Source organism: Dryobates pubescens, chromosome 16, assembly GCF_014839835.1.
Source record: "Dryobates pubescens isolate bDryPub1 chromosome 16, bDryPub1.pri, whole genome shotgun sequence".
In the NCBI taxonomy this organism is placed as follows: Eukaryota; Metazoa; Chordata; class Aves; order Piciformes; family Picidae; genus Dryobates; species Dryobates pubescens.
In genome coordinates this window covers 14,793,524-14,814,432 of record NC_071627.1, presented here as the reverse complement: position 1 = coordinate 14,814,432, position 20,909 = coordinate 14,793,524, and the positions used below count along the sequence as shown (strand labels likewise).

The 20,909-nt window shown below is 37.6% G+C and overlaps 1 protein-coding gene across 1 annotated transcript; it reads left to right on the top strand.

The window, feature by feature from the left end:
- The first annotated feature begins 224 nt into the window (after positions 1 to 224).
- On the top strand, positions 225 to 20,374 carry GABRA6 (gamma-aminobutyric acid type A receptor subunit alpha6). The gene is made up of 9 exons (XM_009902286.2): positions 225 to 371; positions 700 to 767; positions 2,035 to 2,255; positions 2,364 to 2,446; positions 3,039 to 3,182; positions 3,618 to 3,770; positions 8,089 to 8,348; positions 16,481 to 16,735; positions 20,125 to 20,374. The coding sequence occupies exons 1-9, from the start codon at positions 254 to 256 to the stop codon at positions 20,173 to 20,175; spliced, it is 1,353 nt and encodes a 450-aa protein (XP_009900588.2). The 5' UTR covers positions 225 to 253; the 3' UTR covers positions 20,176 to 20,374.
- Positions 20,375 to 20,909: the final 535 nt, after the last annotated feature.

Below are 20,909 nucleotides of genomic sequence, written 5' to 3'. Positions count from 1 at the left end.
CTCTTGCCCCGCCGTTGCCCGGAGGAGCGGACGAGCGGGGGATGGGCCCTCTCCCTCCTCTGCTCTCCCCTCGGGACCGGCTACTCGGCCGGCGCCAGCTAGGAGAGGGGGTCGAGGCAGGGGGACCGGCACGAGTTCGGCTCGAGGGCTGAGGCGAGGGGACGGGACACGAGTCCGGTTCGAGGGCTGAGGCGAGGGGACGGGACACGAGTCCGGTTCGAGGGCTGAGGCGGGACTCGCCTCTCCTGGCAGCATGCAGAAGGCGCTGGGAGACCAGGGCGATGGGCCAGACCCCTACTCGGAAAACATCACTCGGATCCTGGACAAGCTGTTGGACGGCTACGACAACAGGCTCCGACCGGGATTTGGAGGTAGAAGGAAACTCGTAGGAGCATGACAGCACACGGCTCAGTGAAAGCGGGTGGGCGGGAGCAAGCCGACTCCCTGTTCGCGGTTGCCCGAGCGGGTGCGGGGGCAGGGTCCTGTCCTGGCCCCGGCAGGAGGGGGTGGTGAAACCTAAGAGCCGGGGGGCAGAGGCGGAAAGTTACCCGCGTCCCGCCAGCCTCCAGCCCGTCGGTTACTGGGGAACGGGCCCGGTGGTGCGCTGGCTCCACGGCCCGTAAGGCGTCTTGCAGCGGAGAGCCGGGTCCCACCAGCCCAGACCCCGCTCCGCACACCGCTCCTCCCCGTGTCCCGCAGGCGCCGTGACAGAAGTCAAAACGGACATCTACGTGACCAGCTTTGGGCCAGTATCGGACGTGGAGATGGTAAGGGCCCCGCTTTCCGCCCCTGTGCTGCTTTCCTGGGATTCATTACGGTGGCATCTGAGTTGACCGTCATTAAAGCAGATTACTAAGCTTAATCTTCTTGACAATCTCTAGGGCCCAACAGAGCAGTTTGACTGGAGCTGCATATAGCTATTTCCCTGGCTGAGTCAGCCCGGGGCAGCCTGAGGCCCAGGCCCGAGGCTGGGCAAAGAGGGCAACATTAGCCCCGGGTATAGGCTCGGATGGGAAGGTAAAGATACCTTTTCAGTCTCCGTAAGAGGATTGTAAGCATTTGTGGCCTGACACAGGTGTGCAGGAAGGCTGCATGCTAGAAGACAAAGTAATGCATAGTTGCAGGGGAAGGGTGCTATTTCTGAGACTACTGCTGCTTGTCCTGCTGGGTGCCCCCAAGTAAAGGTAGCTTCAGACTTGGGTGAACATTGTTAATTACAGCAGCAGTCCCAGGAAAACACTAAGCCATCGCAGTGAGGATGGCATTGCTGTTCTCATTCTGGAAATTGACTTTGGTCGCTATTTTTTGATGTTGTACAATTTCTCCCATACCTGCTCACCCAAGCCTGTAGTCCATTTTCCAGGCAAGGAACTGTGGGCCCCAAGGTACAAGCAAACCTGTTTTCTATCTCTGTTCATCAGTCAAAGAGAAGGCATAATATTTATTTCTTACACAGTTTGTCTCTGGTCAAGGTTTAGCTCCATTTCCTCAACAACTTCTATAGAGAATTCCTTTCCAAAGGCTTTTGAGAATAGTACTGAGAACCCTTAAGGAAAATAACATAGATTAATATTAACTTGACATCATAATGTTACAGTGATGTGACTCTCTTTGTGACTATCCAAAGTAAGCTGCAGAAGAGGCACTGTCTTTTTATGCCTGGCAATTAAACATTGATAGTTTGTTTCTTGCACTTTGAAAAGATACTAAATTAGACATTTATATTTCCTTAGACCTCAGTCACTTTGAAGTAAATTATTATCTCTGAGAGCACAATGATTTTTTTCTTATAAATATAAAATTATATGTTTACTGATTAATTTTTAATTATTCTTTAAATAATAATATGATAGGATATGTTTCATAGACTTTTTTCTTGTTAGTAGCTACTTAATGGTAATAGGATTAAGTGTTTAAGCAGTAAATGAAATGCCATTGACGTGTGTTAGGTTCTTTCATGGAGTTACCATATATACAGCAGCCTGGAACTGCTGGCCCTCGCAAGTAAGTCAACCACCTATTTATTTTCCACAGGAATACACAATGGACGTCTTCTTTCGGCAAACGTGGACTGATGAGAGGTTGAAGTTTAGTGGGCCAACTGAAATTTTGAGATTGAACAATTTAATGGTCAGTAAAATTTGGACACCAGACACATTTTTTAGAAATGGGAAAAAATCAATTGCTCATAATATGACAACTCCTAACAAACTTTTCAGAATTATGCAGAATGGAACTATTCTTTACACAATGAGGTGAGAACCTACTCTTGTGCTTTTGGTTGAACTTTGGCTTTGATTCTTTCACCAGTGTACCTGCATACCATTTTTTTTTTCATTGTCATCTACTGTAATGTATTCTAGACTAACCATTAATGCTGATTGCCCTATGCGGTTGGTGAACTTCCCTATGGATGGACATGCTTGTCCATTGAAGTTTGGAAGCTGTAAGTTTTTCTCTTTTTCAGTTTTTTTTATAGTAATACATTTGGTCTACACATACATGAGCAGATCACAAGTGAGATCCCAAGAGACTTAGCTGAAATTTGTAATTGTATTTTTTTAATACTAGAATCTTATTTCTTCTCTGAGACTCATATTGTTCATGTGGAATTGAATTTATTCACTGAAGGGTGACTGTTGAAGCAGATTTTATTATTTATTATTCTTACATGGCTAGTAGTCAAAGAGGGTCCTTCAACAAGACATAAAAGCTGTGGTTCATTTCCCATATTGCTTCTAGTTTTGCAAATATTTAGCTGATCTGTGGTAATCAATTTAGAAAATATATCCTTGATCTGTGGTAATTAATATGTATGCAAAGAAAGAAACAAATGATAGTGCCTATCAGTCCCCACCTCAACCATTCTCTTAAGTTTTGGGGGTTTTTTTGCATTTTGTCATTAATGAGGTTAGGAACTTGCTGGAGCAAGATGCGTGTTTTCATGGGTATTTTGAGACACAAAAGGGATCATTTTACTTATTTTTCCTATAAAATGACATAAATTAATAACAGTATTTTTTCCCTGTGTAACTCAGATGCTTATCCAAAAAGTGAAATAATTTATACATGGAAAAAAGGACCCTTGCATTCGGTAGAAGTACCACAAGAATCTTCCAGTCTCCTCCAGTATGACCTCATAGGACAAACTGTATCTAGTGAAACAATTAAATCTAACACAGGTAAGCTGTTGCCTTGTGCAAACTATTGACATTCTAAAACACAGCTTGAAAATAATGTTTTTTTTTCATATAGAATTGAATTAGTTTAATTGTATTTTGCTATTTTAAAAATTGAAATCCTTGGAAAAAAATCTAACCATTGTCACTTAAAAGCTTTTCAGAACAGTCGCTGCAAGCATACAAATTTTCATGCAATTCTTAGGGATTTCCCCTGTGTCCCCACCCAGTAAAAGCAACACATAACATTAATATTATTCTCCTCTGTTTCTGTAAGGTCACTTTCATTTTTCCCATTTTTTTTTTTAATCAGCTTATTTTTATTGTGCACTAGGAGGCCTCTAAGTCCTTTACTCTGAACATAGTATGTTTGGTTTAAGCCAATAGCATTTACTCATATGTTGCCAAAATAATGGTACCGTACTTGTCTCTTAACAGGTGAATATGTAATCATGACAGTTTATTTCCACTTGCAAAGGAAGATGGGCTACTTCATGATACAGATATATACTCCATGCATTATGACAGTCATTCTTTCTCAGGTGTCTTTCTGGATTAACAAGGAGTCTGTTCCAGCCAGAACAGTTTTTGGTACGCTGCATTAAGGTCTTTGAACAGCTCAGCATCACAAACACCATTCATTCATTCCTTTCATTGCTTGTTTGTTTTAGGTGAATATTCACTTCAGCTGCTCTATTTCCATCTTCAAAGGAAAATAGGCTACTATCTCATTCAGACATACATTCCATGCATCATGACTGTAGTCCTGTCTCAAGTTGTGTTTTGGATCAACAAAGAATCTGTTCCAGCAAGAACTGTGGCTGGTATTTGTGTTTTGTTCTTTTGTCTTTCATTTCATTCACTGTGTTGAATCTGTTGTGTCAAACAGCTACTGTAGTCCAGTGGGGATTAGAAAAGACAGCTAGGATGTTTTGGTGGACAAAAGTAAATATTAAAATGAAACCAAATAATATTCATTCTGCCTGTAAGGGTCAACAGTCTTTCCTTTGAATGTTTGGTTAGCCAGACTTGTTTGTAATGTTTTTTGGTATGCAGGAAGAGACAGTTTCAGAGTAAATGTCAATGTCTCCATTTTTTAAAAGAGGAATTTTTCTATTGATTTATTCTCTTATGAAACCAATCTTTAAAAAAGTAAAAATCACATGGGATGGAATTAATCTCATCTGACATAAGGTACATTAACACTTATTCTGAAGTGCTCTCTTCCCCTTGTCTACAAAGATATCTAAACAACTAGCAAGGACATTAGATGATCAAGTTAGGTGAGGTGAATCCTGTCCCTAGCACAGGTTGGAGTTGAGTGTGAGAAGCATTGCTATATTGAACAGCAGGGCCTTTTTTTTCTACCTAGTTGTTTGAATTAATGCTCCCAAAGCTTTGAGTTTTGTTTCAATTTTTAGTGTGTGCTCTGCTGTTAAATTTGACACAAACCTCCCACTTCAATATCAATAGGCTCTGAAACTGCACTCACTGTTAAAGCATAAATTTGCACTGACTGAATTGCTGTCTCTAGAAAAATAATCATAAAAAACTCAGCAAAAATAATAAAACTCATAAAAAATTTCATGAATCCACTACTCATACATACATGCTTTGCAATCCTATCTGTTTTCTCTTAACCCAGTATTTCTATACAAAAAATTCCCTTTGTGAGACTTGTCTTCAGCAACAAAAAAGCAGGTTTATGTTCCCTAAGCATAAACAATGCAAGTCTCATAATTCAAAATGAGTCTATAACTGTAGTTAGCAGGCTGCAGAATTTGTATAATTTCATTTTGGTTAATGGGCATTGTCTACCTGCATGAAATGGTATTCATAAAAGCATTGCAAACTTACAGGAATGTTAAGTGAACACAGCTTTCTCAGGTGCCTCTGAAGAAAGATCAAAACTTCTGTTCTTTGAATCCCAGTTGGGAGTTGAGATGCAGTTTGGCATCATTAAGCACTTACAAGTATTATTTTCTGGCAATTGAGATTTCTGTAAGTACTTAAAAATACTAAAATACCAGGCAGCAGATTTTTCAAGGATGTCTACTGCAACTGAAGCATAAAATGTATATAGGGAATTTGCACAGCAAGTATGATGTACCTGATTTGGCTTTATATCACATTTCTGGACTGTATACAGTTACATTCTCTACAGCAGTGGAAGTCAATTCTATATGCTTGAAATGATGTTTAAATAAGTCTTTAGATGATTCAGTAATAATTGCATAGAGACCTCAAACCCTGGAATAACAACTCTTTAGATGTCACACTGAAGAGTAAATACAATACTAGAAACAGAAAATATTTTATAAAAATAGACACCTTTCTCAGTATTGTGCAAAATTAGTGATGTTTGCATTTCTATAGAATAATTCAATCCTTATTCCATTCTTATTTCTCCCAGACACAGTCTGAATTTATAATCCTTACTAATTCAAAATCCAATGGGTTCTGAATACCTTCATAAAAGGAAAAGAGGGCAAATTCTTTATGACAAAAAATACTTTCAGGCCCAAATAAAAAAGGAAAGTTTTTAAATGGAGAAGGTTTAATATGGAAATGTCTTCTTTCCAAATTATATTGTAAATCCTTGAATTCCACAGTATCATTTTTTTCTTCTTAGCTACCAAATTGTTAAGTTTTAGAGGAGAGAAGTTGATAGAAGAATAACAATGGTATTCCAAAACCAGCTTCTGAGAGCAAATTCATTTAGTAACTCTATTTGCCTCCAAAATGGATGTCAGTTACCCTTGTAGATAATATTACAATAAATACTCTGAACATGCTGCAAAGATAAATTAATTGTCATAAGCACCTGCTCTTTACAGACATGCAAGTGAAAAATGGGAGACTTGAAGAGGCACTCTTACATTTTCTGTAACTGTGTCATTTTAAAGAACAGCAAATTGGTAGCATGAAATGGCTTATTTTATGTGGAGCTATGTGCATAGCTCTGCATATATGTGTATATGTATGTGTGAAGTTTTATGAAGCATGACATTTTCAAGAATTTCCTAGAACAAGAAGCACAGTCATTGGAGGCCTGATTTTAAGTATGCTCCAAATCCATTCAGCAGTGGCTGTTTCACATTTTTATATGCCTTTATCTAATCTTTTTTTATTCCTGTCAAAAAGTTCATCTGTTATTTTGCAAAAAGGTAGTAGTCAGCTCAGCTTCTGCATTCCTAGCAGGTCACCCTGGGAATTTTAAATTAATATCTAGTGACTAAATTTTATTTATAATAAAGTCTCAGATAGGGAAAGGTATTTTGAGTTCTTAGTTTCATTTTTTAATAGAAAGGGATTTGATAGTTCAGTAATTGCATTATGTAACAGATTCTTGAGAACTTAACAAGAAGTGTTCAGAGTGGAAAGACAAGGGTAAACAATCATCAGTTACAGAGTTTACCAACAGTAATTTGGCATTCAGTTTGATAAAGTAGTTTTCCACACTGCAGAGAATTTCATCAACATTCACTCCACATTGAGAGAAGTCTTATCTGTATCTGTAATAGAATAGGAGTCCTATTCCTGTGTTTAAATTCCTCCTGCAGAAAGTTGTTATTCAGACACAGAATATATCATTTTTTATTACAAACTAGCACATGGACAGGTTCTAATCTAATCACACATCATATTGAGAAGTTCATTCTGGACTTTTGAAAGTGGCGTAAATCTCAGCATACTTACATTCACATTATTAAATGAGTCTGGCAGTTTGGGGAGAAGTATGAGAACCTACATATTTTTATACCATCTCCTATTTGCATTTCATTAAAACCTGTTAAGTAATGACATTGGGACGGTAGTTAACCTCAGACAGCTTTCAAGCTACAGCATGTAAAAGAGTTGCAAAAAACTGAAAATAATCAAGTTACTTTGTCTTGATGCTGCAATATGCAGTGACACTGCGTCCTTTCCACTGAGCATCATTCATATTATACTGATTCATCATCACAACATGGCATCATAACATCCTTTACTTTCCCACCTACCCTTTCCCAACTGCAGAAGAGAGCAGAAGAGGGTATTCTCCCCCTTACTGTCTTTAAATATCTGCAGTTTCCACATTCTAGCAGGCATAATTATAACCAAACATGAGTCATAGAGGCTTAACATGTTAATGAATGAGTTCTTGCACTTTTTGCGTGTATCAGGCAACAGTGGGAAGTAAGTATATTTCCTACATTATTAATGCTGTACAATCCAATCCAGAAAGAATAAATTCATGAATTCACTTGAAGAGCACTATGGGGCCCATGAGCTACATGCCTAGATTTGTTACATGAAAATAGATAAGCAGCTCTACAAAAGGAGCTTTTCTGTCCTTCCCTTTTTGTGCCTGTGGGTGCTGTAAGTAAATCTGAAAGAATGTATCCAGTGATTAAAGACAACAGCACAGAGGACCAAAGACATTGCTTGAAGTATTTAGATGATAGCCTGCCACTGATGTGAATGCATAATTTGATTGATTCACTGAGGGTTCTGTAAGCCATGATCTATCTTGTGCAACAACAGGAGAAAGAGGATGGCTGTTAGGAAATGCCAGTATGTTAATCTAGACTTCTGCCAAGTATTCCACCTACTAACACCTCACATGTATTTTTCATAGTTTGAGCCTGTTTTATCACAGTTCCAGGAAGCTGCACCACGTGTAGTATGTAGTTAACTTTCAGTCTGCTCAATGTATTAAGGAAGTTTGTTCAGGTACTTTAGATGCTGAAGTCAGTGGACTTGAATTACTAAGAATGCAAAATACTCAGCAGTCTTGTTGGTTAGCTGGTACATAGGATGACAGCTAAAACCAAAAAGTTGGCCTTTGAAAAATATATATGAATTTAAGAGTAGCAGGGCTGAAGCAACATTCTAATGCCCCTATTTTCTTTCTCTTATTTTCAAGGAATCACTACAGTTCTAACAATGACCACTTTAAGCATCAGTGCACGCCATTCTTTGCCCAAGGTGTCCTATGCTACCGCCATGGATTGGTTTATAGCTGTGTGCTTTGCCTTTGTCTTCTCTGCACTTATTGAGTTTGCAGCTGTCAACTACTTTACCAATCTTCAGACTCAGAGAGCAATGAGGAAGGCAGCCAGGGCAGCAGCACTGGCAGCAGCACTATCAGCAGCAACTGTACCGGCAGAGGACGAGATTGTCTCGGTAATTGCTTGCTTTTCTGATAATAAGCATCATATAGGAAGAGGCAGCTGAAGTAGTGAATGTAAAACAATATTAAAGTGATCTTAACCTGAAAGAGATTATGTAACCAGATCATGTCTATTTCTCAAAGACATTATTCTTACTTGAGGAAATGAAAAGACTTCACTTATTCATACTGTTTATTTAAATTTGTGGTATCATTTACTAGAGAGATGTTTATTTGGTAAGATATTTAAGGAAAGCCATTATGCTGTTACCCATAATACTTTTGTTGAGCAGTGCTGTAGGCAGTATGGTCAGACTCTGTACAATGGAATGAACATGTAGTTATAGGACAAGGGGTAATGTTTTTAAACTGAAGGGGGGTAAATTTACTTACCACCACCCTGGGAGGGTGGTGAGGCACTGGAACTGGTTGCCTAGAGAAGTTGTGGATGCCACATCACTGGAAGTGTTCAAGGCCAGGTTGGATGGGTCTTTAAGCAAGCTGGTCTAGTGGAAGGTGTTCCTGTCCAGAGCAGGGTGGTTGGAACTAGATGATCCTTAAGATCTTTCCCAACCCAACCATTCTATCACTATATGCATTGGCCAGATGATTATGTGATCACTGTAGTACCCTAAGTGGGTCATCTGGAGGAAGAGGAATTAGCCTTTACATAAACTTGGCATCTGTTGCTTTCATAAAAATCTGTGTTGGTGGAAGCTTGGTGAAAAATATAAAGATTAAAGATAGATTTCAGTATATGCAAAATACAGAAAGGCTTTCCAGTATAAAAAAGTATGCCAGAATTGCTTGTAAATATTATTCCTTACATCTCAGGCTATATAATATATGCTGTCTCACAACATATGTTAATATATTTATCACTCTAGCCCCCCTGATTTCAAAATCAGTTCTACTACCACCAGAGTTTCAGAGACTTGCAAGACCTTTGAGTCTGTAGTCCAATAAGGAAGTCAATCTAAGAGTTACTATTCTGGCAGCACCTTACCCACCATGTGGCAGTTGTGAAACATATGCTTGTAAACAATAGTTAAAAGTTGCAACATTTAGGTACGTTCTGAGTTCCATATAGTAGTGAAACCACAGCATCTTGCTAGTGCTCCTTATTTAGAGCTAATCAACAAACATTCTTCACTTTAACTGGGAAGCAGTGTGCTTGTAAGCCATATTGCAGCTGCTTACAATTAATACTGAAAAAACGTGAGCACATTGTAAGATGTGATGAATGTATTTTGTTTTCACTAAATATGTAAATTTTTAAAGCACAGCTATATATAAAGAGAATAAAAATGAAAGGCCAAAAAGTTTAAAAGGAGTTTGGAAGCAAATGTTTGCATGATCTTGCATTGAAGTGAAAGCAGAATGGCTCATTTAGTTTTAGCAGTCTTTGCAATGTTCATATTTCCATTCATTTTAACTAGTAAACCTTTAAACTGTATAAAAAACAATAAGAGCAAAAGAGAGTAGCATTTGCCAATATTTAGGATATACTTCCCCCACCCTGCCCTGGCCAGTATCATGCTATTTGACTGAGAATTACTCTGGACTGAATGAATAGAACAATGAAACGATAGAGTAAAATAATAAAAATACTGTTAAGACTGAAGGAACTTTAAAATGTACTAAAACTCAATCCTTTTTCTGACTTTTTTTTTGTGGATGGCAAACTAAAGAGATCACTTGGATTTATGTAGCATGAGGACAATATTGATAGCTACTACACGACGAAGAGGAATAACAGATCTGAAATATCCTACACACAATTCCATATTCAAGTTTGAGTTCATCATAGGGAAGTCCCTGCTGAGTGATATGAAAACAAGTTGGCCTACTCAGCACACGCTACTGCAGGTGAATTCACAGCAGATGCTGTGCTACCCTCACCCTGCTCCCCTACCCAGACTCTAGAAGACAACTGTTTCAAAAAATAGCCCTCTGCCCGGGTACACTAGAACATACTCTGAATGATTGTGGCTCCTCCAGTACTTGTGGATGATACTTAACATGGTCTGTGTATCATTGCAGACCATGCCAAGCATAAACTAAAATTTCAACTATCTTTTATCCAAAATATGACCTGAAAGCCTCCTTCCATCTCAAGTTTTACTTAATTTTATTTTAAATTTTGCTTTATTCAAAAGTACAAAACTTTTTCTCCTGGGTTTTTTTTATATTGTAGCCAAAATCCCTGTACACTCAGAAAAGAAAAATGGCAGAAGACCAAGTTGTGCTCTACTGTACTAATGAAAGTAGGAGAAACTCTGCTGAAGTCATTGGACTACACTGGTTTCTGTAAGGGAGACAGTGGTCTGACTGTACTCAGTTAACTGATGATAGCCCAGCATGCCTGTTCTGGTTCCAGGAAAGCCACTCTATTTACCTCAGTTAACTGAGGGCAGAATTTGGCTTGTTCTCTTTGTCAGCTGCAGGCAATCCCTGTGTGAAATACAAAACTATGGGTGTTCCACTCCAAAATATGATGGCAACAAGCTGAGTAGTCATCTGGACCCTGACAGAAACCTGGTTTTATTCATGTGATGACCAACCTTTTTCTAGCATGTAAAAGGAAACTACATATATATATATATATACACACACACACACATATATGTATATATAAAATGCCCCACATAGTGGTATCTAGCTTTCTTTATCTATATCATATGTGTATTTTCTATATTAATAGAAATAATTCATATTCATCAGAAATATCCCAGTACTGGATGTTATAGGGGAAGGAGAATTGGTGATACTGTCTGGAGTGCACCATTTGAAGTAATGCTCTGTGAAGTGACCAGGGAGTACTTGCCCTGGATAAAAGACACCCTTTCCACGTGAGAGATGACAAGTAAAAGGGAAAAGATTGCTACAGGGTGGTAGTTTGATTACAGTTATGTTGTAAAGGGTCTGTTGTTTTAACTGAAAACAGCACAGAGCAGTGAAATACTGCTGGGAGAGCGGAAGCTCTCCCTACAGACAGCCTAATCCCTGTGTTTCCAAAATAACATGGCTTGGGCAGAAAAGGATTCTTGTTCTCTTTAACAACCCTGCCCAACTGCAGAGCAGCCATATGTCACTTCGGTGTAGAGGATTTAGTTTTCTATAATGACGTCAGATTATATTGAGTGTCTTTAATGAATATCCTAATGTAACTGAAAGGAGAGCACTTCTATGAATTATCAACTACCCTTTGTGAGTTCATCCAAGAAACAGATAAGTGCATTGAGGCTTGACGAAGAACATGACACTTTGAATTGAATTAGGGAGACTTTCCTGCTCCTCCAAAATTGCAAATTATCAAATAGACTATTAAAAACCACACAAAAGTTTTCAATTACATTGACTTTTTGTCACCTCAGTAGATGCTCATTATTTGGTTATGCCTGAGTTAAATATTTGTCTGATTGGCAAAGCCAATGCAGGGCAGTAAGCAAGGTTTAGAATTAGCTGATATCATACACTAAAATAGCAAAATTCTAGATTCATTTGATTTAGACCTTTTTTTGTTCAACAGCGAAGTCTAATCCCAGTACCTTTATTGTAGGAGGCCAGTGAAAACAAACTAAACAAAGTTATATTATAGGAAAAAAACACAACCTAACCTCTCTAGTGCTGTTTGTGTGGCTCTGTCTCATGTAGATGCTCGAAGTAGTTTCCACATACTGCAGAAATTTCACTAAGTAAATGTAGACACAGGGATTGTTTTGGACTGACACTGATAAGTTTAAGAGACAAACATGACTTTGAACATTTAAATCTGTTTAATATACACATATTTGACAGAGGTTCCGTGCTAATTATATGATTCTTCTGAAATGCTACATCTAAATGTTAGGATGAGACTCTAGTGCAGTAGATTCACTTTGAAAATAGAATGACCAGAGTTTCAGTCTCTGCTGTCTTTAGCACTTACCTGGTTTATATGATAGTAACTTTAATGCAATGGGCATGCTGTGATTCTGCCTCTAATGGGTCTTTAGATTTTCCATGCAAAGTAAGCCAGCTTGAAATAAGAAGGTAACAGCCTCTTCACCTAGTCATGGTGGTAAAGCCATATTTTGGGAAAGGTGAATTTCAATCTCTGAATCTTAAGAAAGAATTTGAACATGGATTTTCCGTGTTCCAACTGTCTTTTATTAGGGCAAAGCATGAAAAAGACTTAAATGTGGATGTTGTTCCCCATGTTTCTAGGAAAGGAAACTAAGAATTCCTAAAGAGATGCTTAAAGCTAAGACTATTAATGACTAAATTCAGCTTTTAACTATGCAGAACACCATTCATAGATGTTTGCCATACACATTTTTAAAATTAGATTTCACAGGTGAGATATGCAACAAATTGTCTAATTTATAGGTTATAATGAACCTCTGGCATGAGATAAATACTTAAGCTACACAGGACTATAAAGATTGAGGTGTCTTAATGCATGCCCTAAAGGAGATCTTACATAATGTTGTGAACTTTCCTGTGGCAAGGTGCTGCATATGGATTGTTTAGTAACTAAGCAGAATTTTTACAGATCACACTGTTGAATGTAAGAGCTAAACTATGCTTAACTCTCTCTTTAGGAGCTAAGACAGAATGACTGAAATTGCTCAAGGTATCTACTAATGAGATGGACAGAGAAAAAGAATGTTAGGCATTTAATGTAGTATTCTGCCTTGTGCAGACATTGGGTTTCAGTATTAGTTTTGTGGGGTTTTTGTTTTCTGGGTTTTTTGTTTGTGTGTGTATTTCATAATGTCAGCAACGGTCAAAATCCTTAGTCTAATAAATTATAAAGAAAAGGAGGAATAATACATTTTTTGCTTAATAAGCCTCTCTTTTCTGCATTGCTTGCAGGGAAAAGAAGCATAAGTGAGTAAGAGATAAGTAAGGACATACAGATACTCATTTGTTTAAAGTTAGCCAGTATCTAAGTGCATACATAAGATATTCATGTTACTGCTAGGTCATAAACTAAATGATAGTGAGCATATGCATTTGCAGTACAAACAAACTGAGACCAGTAGAGAACTTTACAAATACAAATTGCAGAAATCTTTTGGAAAACACAACAAAGTGCATTCATAAGTCACAGTTAGCATCCATATAAAAAACAGAAAAAAAACCCCAACAACAAAGAATTCTATTTACTGTAAGGTTATCAGTGCTGTGTTTTTAAAAATTAGGAAGCCAAACAATTCACTGAGAGCCTCCTGTGATAGTCTGAACATAAGTAAATTCTAGTGATACTGATGAGAGTTGTGAGAGGGCAGTGCCTTTATAGATGAGACTGCTTTGAGAACTTTCTAGGGGATCAGGCAGCTGATCTGCAAAAACTTAATAGAAGCTTGTATGCAATTCTAATCTTTTCCTTGTCTGGTTTTGTGGAATCTCACATTAAATAGTGATCTTGTCATCTGTTCCGTGTCACTGGATAGTCATATGTAGTGACAAGTTTAATTGCCTGATGGGATTAATATTCCACATGAGTGCAAGAGTACTCCTCTGAATCAGAATTCAGTAACTTAACAAAATTCATCATTTCATTATGGCACAGTGTGCCAAGCCTCAGGCTGCTTCTTGTTGCTTTCGCTACTTGCAAAACAGTCCTTAGTGTTTGAATGATTGGCTATGTGAGCAATGGAAAACAGAGTATTCATTCCTGTTTTCTGTGTTTTGCTTAAGATTCATGATGCCATTTTAGGTAATCTCTGTCAAGGAAAAAGTTAAGTCTAAATGTAGTAGACAGATCATTGTAGCTGCTGGTCAGGATTCAACTGTAATAAAAAATTGTATGATTTTGTCTCACTGTCTTGTCCTCTTGGTTTAGCAATGAATTCCCATGAAAAATATGAGTTGTGGCAGCAGCTGGGGTTGCAAGTCTGATCTACAGTCAGCTACCACACTGAGAAACATCTTAATTATACTTCTGAGATAAAGTTGGGCCTTGAATTCTGTATCCTGGGTAGTAGTATACAAGAATATGATCTTGACTCTGACTTGCTGGATGGGCATGTGAGGGTGTTAAAGACAGTGTAAAGAACTACTCAGGGACTTCCTTAATTATACCAACTATAAATTATCTCCTCGGCAGGTGAAGAACATGACAAAAACCTGTGGTTTTACTGAATATCAGAACAGGCTGTTTTAGGTAATGAGATATAATTAATATCAAATCATTGACAGAAATTAACCTAAGCTGACCCCAAAGTGGGAGCATGTTCAAGTTAGTATTCTTCCCCAGGTTCTTGGGATATGCATTCACTCCAGTTCTCCCTGTCTCCAACTTAAGATGAAATCATGTGGCAGTCATTCTCCTTCAATAGGAATAAGATTTAATAAGTATTATAAATAAAACAATGACCAGCATTACGCTTTTCCAAATGCTATGCAGACGATCACAATGATTTTACTACTTCTACATAATAAATATGTTCAGTACTGAATATCATACACAGACCATATGCTACATCTGTTCTTCTTCCTATTAACTCCATCACCTCAGTACAGTAACTCCTGATTCATACTTGAATAATCCAGAGCAGAATTTGACTCACCATACATTAAAACATGTCAGGTAAAAAGTTACCTTGCAGTGAAGTGAAAAACAAGCCACCTTATGACCTCTGCAGTTCACTTCAAAGTAGGGCATACCAGCAAAATGGAATAGCAACTTGAATGACAGCACTAGCCCAGGCTTGGTCAGTCAGTCTGATTATAGAGTGGGATTATTATAATGATTAGTGCAAGTGGACATGGATAACCCTCTTTCCGTTTCTGTAACACATCTGTAGATCATCCTCTATTTAAATGTGTCTGTTGCTTGCTGTGCTACTGAAAAATATAAAAACAAACATCTGCGTTCCAGATAGGCACAGCCTCGGATTATGAATGCCAGTTAATATCTGTTCAAAACACGACACTAACCATGTGATGTGTAGATGGCAAAGTGGAAGGAGAAGGGCTATGGCAAATTGGAAGTGTTGATGAGTTTTGGGGGGAAGAAAAAACGCAATATGTAAAAGAGATATATACAGATAAAGCAGAAAAAAACATTTTTCCCTTCCTTTTCTCTCCACCTTTTACTGAGACTAAAATGAGTTGTGAGGAATCCATCTTTCCCTAATTTCAGTTGGATACCAGCATATCCATCCATGAGCAGAACTTGGCATGTTGAGCAGTATCGCTTGTTCTGATAGCCTGGCAGTAACATGGACCGCTAAAAGGATAATTCCTGTTACAACTCTTAAGTCACACAGGAGATGTGTTAGGCTAGTCTTTCATGTAGAAAGTGACCCAAGTACAAGCATAGGCGATGTATTTTAGAAAATGCTTTTTCTCCTTTGAACAATGTACTCATTTCTCTGACTAAAATACGTTTCCATGCATAGAAGCCCTGTAAAATAAATCCCCAAAATGCTGACAGGGCTTCACTTAAGTGAATGATTGTCACTAAATCACTTCCAAAGAAGGACTTTGGAAATTGTGTATCAAACAGAATTTTACTACCTTAAAACCATTCAAGTGTTACTATTTCATTTTACATTAGATATGTATGTTGTTGTGTTGTAGGTTATTTACATTATCTCAAACCTCCCTCGTTAGTTTCAGTCATTTAACCATTTAGTTCTGTTGACCTAAGAAGCTGCTTATCCAAACCCCAAAATTGCTTCATGTTGTGGAATTTTGTGCACAAGATTTTTCGTCAATAATCTCAAACATTTTTTTCCAATTCTTTACTGATTAAGCTTTAAGATCAATCTCAACTAAGATATTGTACATTATCATTGCTATTTAAATTCTAAGGTATTTCTGTTGCTCCGTATTAACAGAAAACTTGAGTGCTTTTTCATTCCATCTTTTTTTTTTCTTTTCCTCTTTGTAGCTTCTGTTTATTACCATGTTAAAATTACAGGCAAATACTCTTTTATGCTCTTAAAATAAAGCTTTAGGCTACAAATGTACTTCTCTATTTACATTATTTTTGTGATATTCTTAGGTTGTTTTATAGCAGAGAAGCAGCAATAAAATCAGAAAGTTGAGTAAAAAGGTGGCAAGAAGCCTACTGATCACAAAGCCTGAGACTCTGTGTCCAAAAATCATCATTTTCTCCCCTCCTTTTTCTTGTTTTCTTCTTGTACAGCATTCTGACTCCAATTGTAACCTGAAGAAGCGGGTAAACTCTGTAGCATCTCAGACAGAGCAGTCTCCTGAAGCCAGCATAATATCGAATACTGCATCCCAGTGTCAACCAGTGTCTGTTCCTCCAGCAGCCCCACCACCTGCTATTGGAGGCACAAGCAAAATAGACCAGTATTCTAGGATCCTCTTTCCAGTGGCATTTGCAGGATTCAACTTGGTGTACTGGGTTGTTTACCTTTCAAAAGACACAATGGAAGTGAGTAGTAGAGTTTTTTTCATACTTACTGATAATATGTTTACTTGACCAATGTGAATTTAATTTTTCATTTACTCTTGCACTTCCAGTTAATCAGTCTTTTCTGAGGAAAGTTACTGATAATAAATCATCTTTGTTATCCAGCAGTTGTGGCACTCTGTACACAGTAGAAAGGCCATTTGAAGATGAGAAATGTAAACACTTATCTCTGTGCCATGTTGCATTGAGCAGAACACTTTGTGTAAGACAACATATGACTCCAGTCTCAAACAAACTAATCTTAAATCTTCCATTTTGTAATCTTCCTATCTGCAGTAAGGAATGGTAGAATTATCTGTTGAAGCAATGCAGTGAAGTAGATAAGAACTTTAATATCTCCTAAGGTTTGCTCAGTGAAGTAATAAGATAACGGTCTCCCAAAAAGTTTGTAATTAATTCTGAACCTTTACCCATAGTGTGAAGAATTGACAACTGCAGTATACAGATTGTGAATCTGGACTCCCTTTTTATATAAATTTTAACTCTTTAATTTTTCCTGTTTCTTCATACAGCTAGACTATTTTATTCAGGTAAAGCTGCCGAATTTGATTGAATCAAGCAGAGAGTGGGCATGTCTTTAGATTTCCATGAGGTCCAGAAGACATGTGTGCCCTGAAAATTGAGCATGTCTAGAATAATCAGTTAGTGATTAGTCATTAAACTTTAAGTCTTCAGTGCTTTAATTCTCTAATTTCCCCCTTTTGCCTAAATACAGCTAATGGTGTCCCATTTTCTTGCTAAAAAATACATTCATTTGTCTGGTTGCCATAGAGTTTTGGAATCTCACTGTATGTTGCAGTCAATGATTGGTACATTTAGCTTTATTTAGGACGGCTAGGGAGATAATGATGGTATTTAGATAGTACTGACTGCACAGAGTCCCTACATCAATAAAAACAGAGGCTGGCAATTTGGTATGAGTGGTGAGCAGATTGTACCTTTATTTCCTAGATTAGAGGTAAAGCAGGCCAAGGGAAATCTCATGGATGGCCAAGAGATGTTACAGTTCAAAGTACCAAGACAGTGCTGATCAGCTGATTGGTGGTGTCTTGTCTCTGCCTGAAGCAGAGGCTACTAGCCTCTAATTTTGCTGATTTTTGCTCCTAGTACGATGTGTGAAATGCTGTCTCTCAAAGATGGAGTGTGCTGCCAAGCAGTTTATATGAAATCAGGAGGGCAGGAAGATAGGAGGCACTATCTCTTACAAATGTTCCTGCAGATGTCTCTCTCAAGAGGTCACAGCTGCTAACTCCTGGCCACTCAAAATCTGCCCAATGCTAAATTTAGCATCTGTGTCAGAGTTACTGATCCTGCTATTAAAATATTGATTACGTGTGCAAATTACTTATCTCAATCAGAGGAGGGAAGTATCAAAAAAGCTCATTCATAATCATTACAGCTTCTGTTTAGAGGCTGGGTCCTCAGCTTCTGTAGCTTGCCATAACTCCAGTGATTTTATTCAACCATTCACATTTTGGATCTAGAAATATTTGGAACGTAGTTACCATTTGCCCTGGTAGTGATGAAATATTTACACCGAGCCTTGTATATTAACTCTTATATTAGAACTAGGCTTTTAAAATACTTCTGAAGTCTAGGACATAGTGCTGACTATAAATAATTTTAAAATGCCACCTTTGCAAGCTCACCAACATGCTCACAAATTCAAAAGTAGTCTCGTAAAACTGACAGAAAACCGGCAGCAAGATTTAGAAAACAGAACAGTACTGACAGCTGGGATGTTTTGAATGATGAAGACTGTAAACAATTGTGTAAAAATGTTGATCAAGCTCTTCTTCATAAATTCTGTTTTCCTGATTGTGTACTCAGCTGTAATTAATCATGACTGTGATAAACATTACTAGGTTTCTAAATCAGTATAGTGTGTCACTTTACCAGTTGTTACTCTCAAGAAAAAACCAGGATTGTTTTTAAAACATGCATTACAAATATGTAAGCCTTTCTGTTCAGACAGAGGAGATACAGAAGTTAGATGAGCAAAGCAAGGCATGCTTTGAGGCCAGTTCAACTCAAGCCCAAAAGTTTAAATATCAGTAGAGTGTTGTTTAATGAGGAACTTTAGTTTCATTTACAAAGTGCCTTTTTGTGCAATATTTCAGGTATTTTTTTTTTCTTTGAGTTACTTTGTTGAGTTCATTTGGCTTTTGGTTAAAAAACAAAATTGAAAAAAAAATCAGTTCATTGAAATAATAATAACAGTATTCTGTGAATGGGGAAAAAAACCCCAAGTTTAAATTAAGTGCTTTAACTGAATGCTTTCTATATGTGGATGAGAAAAAAGTTACCTTCTGGCCTTAATATTGAAATACGTGGTTCCATGCTCCATTGGAACAACTGGGAAAACATTTAAGTAGCAGTCATCTTATGCAACCTGGTACATAAACAATATTTGAATGTAAACTAATTTCCACTGTGGAGCAGCAGTACTGTTGCAGGACAACAGTTACATTGGTGAAAGTATAGAAATGAAGCTAACACAGTTGTCTGCCTTCATTTTGCTAGACAGCATGTTATTAAACCCTAATACAGCTAGAGGACAACATAAAAGTAGAAAAAAATGAGGTAATTGAAAGTATGTATATGGAAGAATCCCTAGTTGAAATAACAGACGTCAGTTTTCATATCCCAGAAAATGCTGATACTTGTACCATAAGCCCCCCCTTTCTCACTCGAGGTTTTAACTGTAATGCTGACAGATGCTTAACTGTAGCAATATGACTGTGCCATTTAGAACATGAAAAAAAATGAAGCATTAAAGTTGCTCTTAGAGGACTTACTCCCTCGCTACATAAGGTCAGTTTGTGATTAATTTAGGTGGAAAATTTGAAGATATGTCATCCCCATGTTTTATACATGTAAAATGGAACAGGAATGTTTCTCTGGGTGTGTGTTCTTATGTAGAATACAGTAACATCTGCCATCCACAAAAAACCTGTATACAATAGCAAACAATACAATTTGCCTAGCCCAATAAAGAGGTTCTTGAAAGGAGATCAAAGCTATATGACAAATCAAGAAAAGTGGCAGACTAAATACTGGGAAAGTATTTAGCTTCATTATGTTAATATTTACAAAGCTTGCAGTGTGGATTGTTATATCATGTTTCAGTTTAAACACTGGAAAAGTAAAGGTCAGGAGAAAACAGTCATTGCTATACATACTGACAACTGAACTTGATCCAGGTAATGAACAACAAATTCTAAGAGAGTTCTCCCTTGTTATATACTTCTATTCTAAGTCTGCTGAGATAGTTAGACATTGAGTGGTTTTATTGGTTAACATAGTCATTAACAACTCATAACAGATTTCTCTCTAAACTTTTCTTCTAGTTTTTTGAACCTACTGCAATGCATCTTCGTAATGACTATCAGCCCAACTAAGGAACAGCTCAAGGTCTCCAAGAAATCACTGAAGGACATTTAGAGCTAAAGGCTTGGCCTCTGCAGGTGCTCTCAATTTCCAAACAGGGAATATTTGTATTGGACATCACCTGGAAACAATCTCTGGACAAAAGAAAAAGATACAAACTGAACAGGGTTCCAACTACTTTAAGATTTCTTACATTGATTCTGCCACAAAAGTCCAATAGTCAAAGAAAAGAATGTGCATTTGTTTTAATTCTGTTCTAAAGAGTTGAATGTTTACAGTGATATAAATGACGGGATATTTTTTAAACAATAGAATAAGGATTGCTAAAATGGGACTGATTCTGAACTGGTGTAACTTGACACGATTTCACTGAAAGGTTAGGAGCTACACTGGTGTGCAGGACATGAAAAGGACCCAAAGGAATGTTATGAAATCCTGTGAAAGGGAGCTTCAGTCTCATCTTGCTTTTTCATAGAAAAGGTGAATGACGAATTCTGATTAACTTAATTTTAATCTCTTAATTTGAGATAATAAGAACAAGATACAAGAAAGAAGGAAATAGAAACTATTGCTTATGTGCTGTAGCTGGTTAGTTATGCTAGTGTAACTTTTTTTGTCAAGAGTGACCATGGAATGGAAGTCCATTCAGGCCAATAACAAGCAGTTTTTTTGCCAGGATCTAAAAATGCTGAACTGAAATGTCAGGGAGTTTTCAAGGTCTAAAGCTGAATATCCAGAAAGATGC

Bases quoted from the DNA above. Each gene is read 5' to 3' on its own strand.
- GABRA6 (XM_009902286.2), top strand. From the start codon at position 254: ATGCAGAAGGCGCTGGGAGACCAGGGCGATGGGCCAGACCCCTACTCG. The intron at 768-2,034 runs GTAAGGGCCCCG...TATTTTCCACAG, and splicing joins CAGTATCGGACGTGGAGATG to GAATACACAATGGACGTCTT. The intron at 2,256-2,363 runs GTGAGAACCTAC...AATGTATTCTAG, and splicing joins ACTATTCTTTACACAATGAG to ACTAACCATTAATGCTGATT.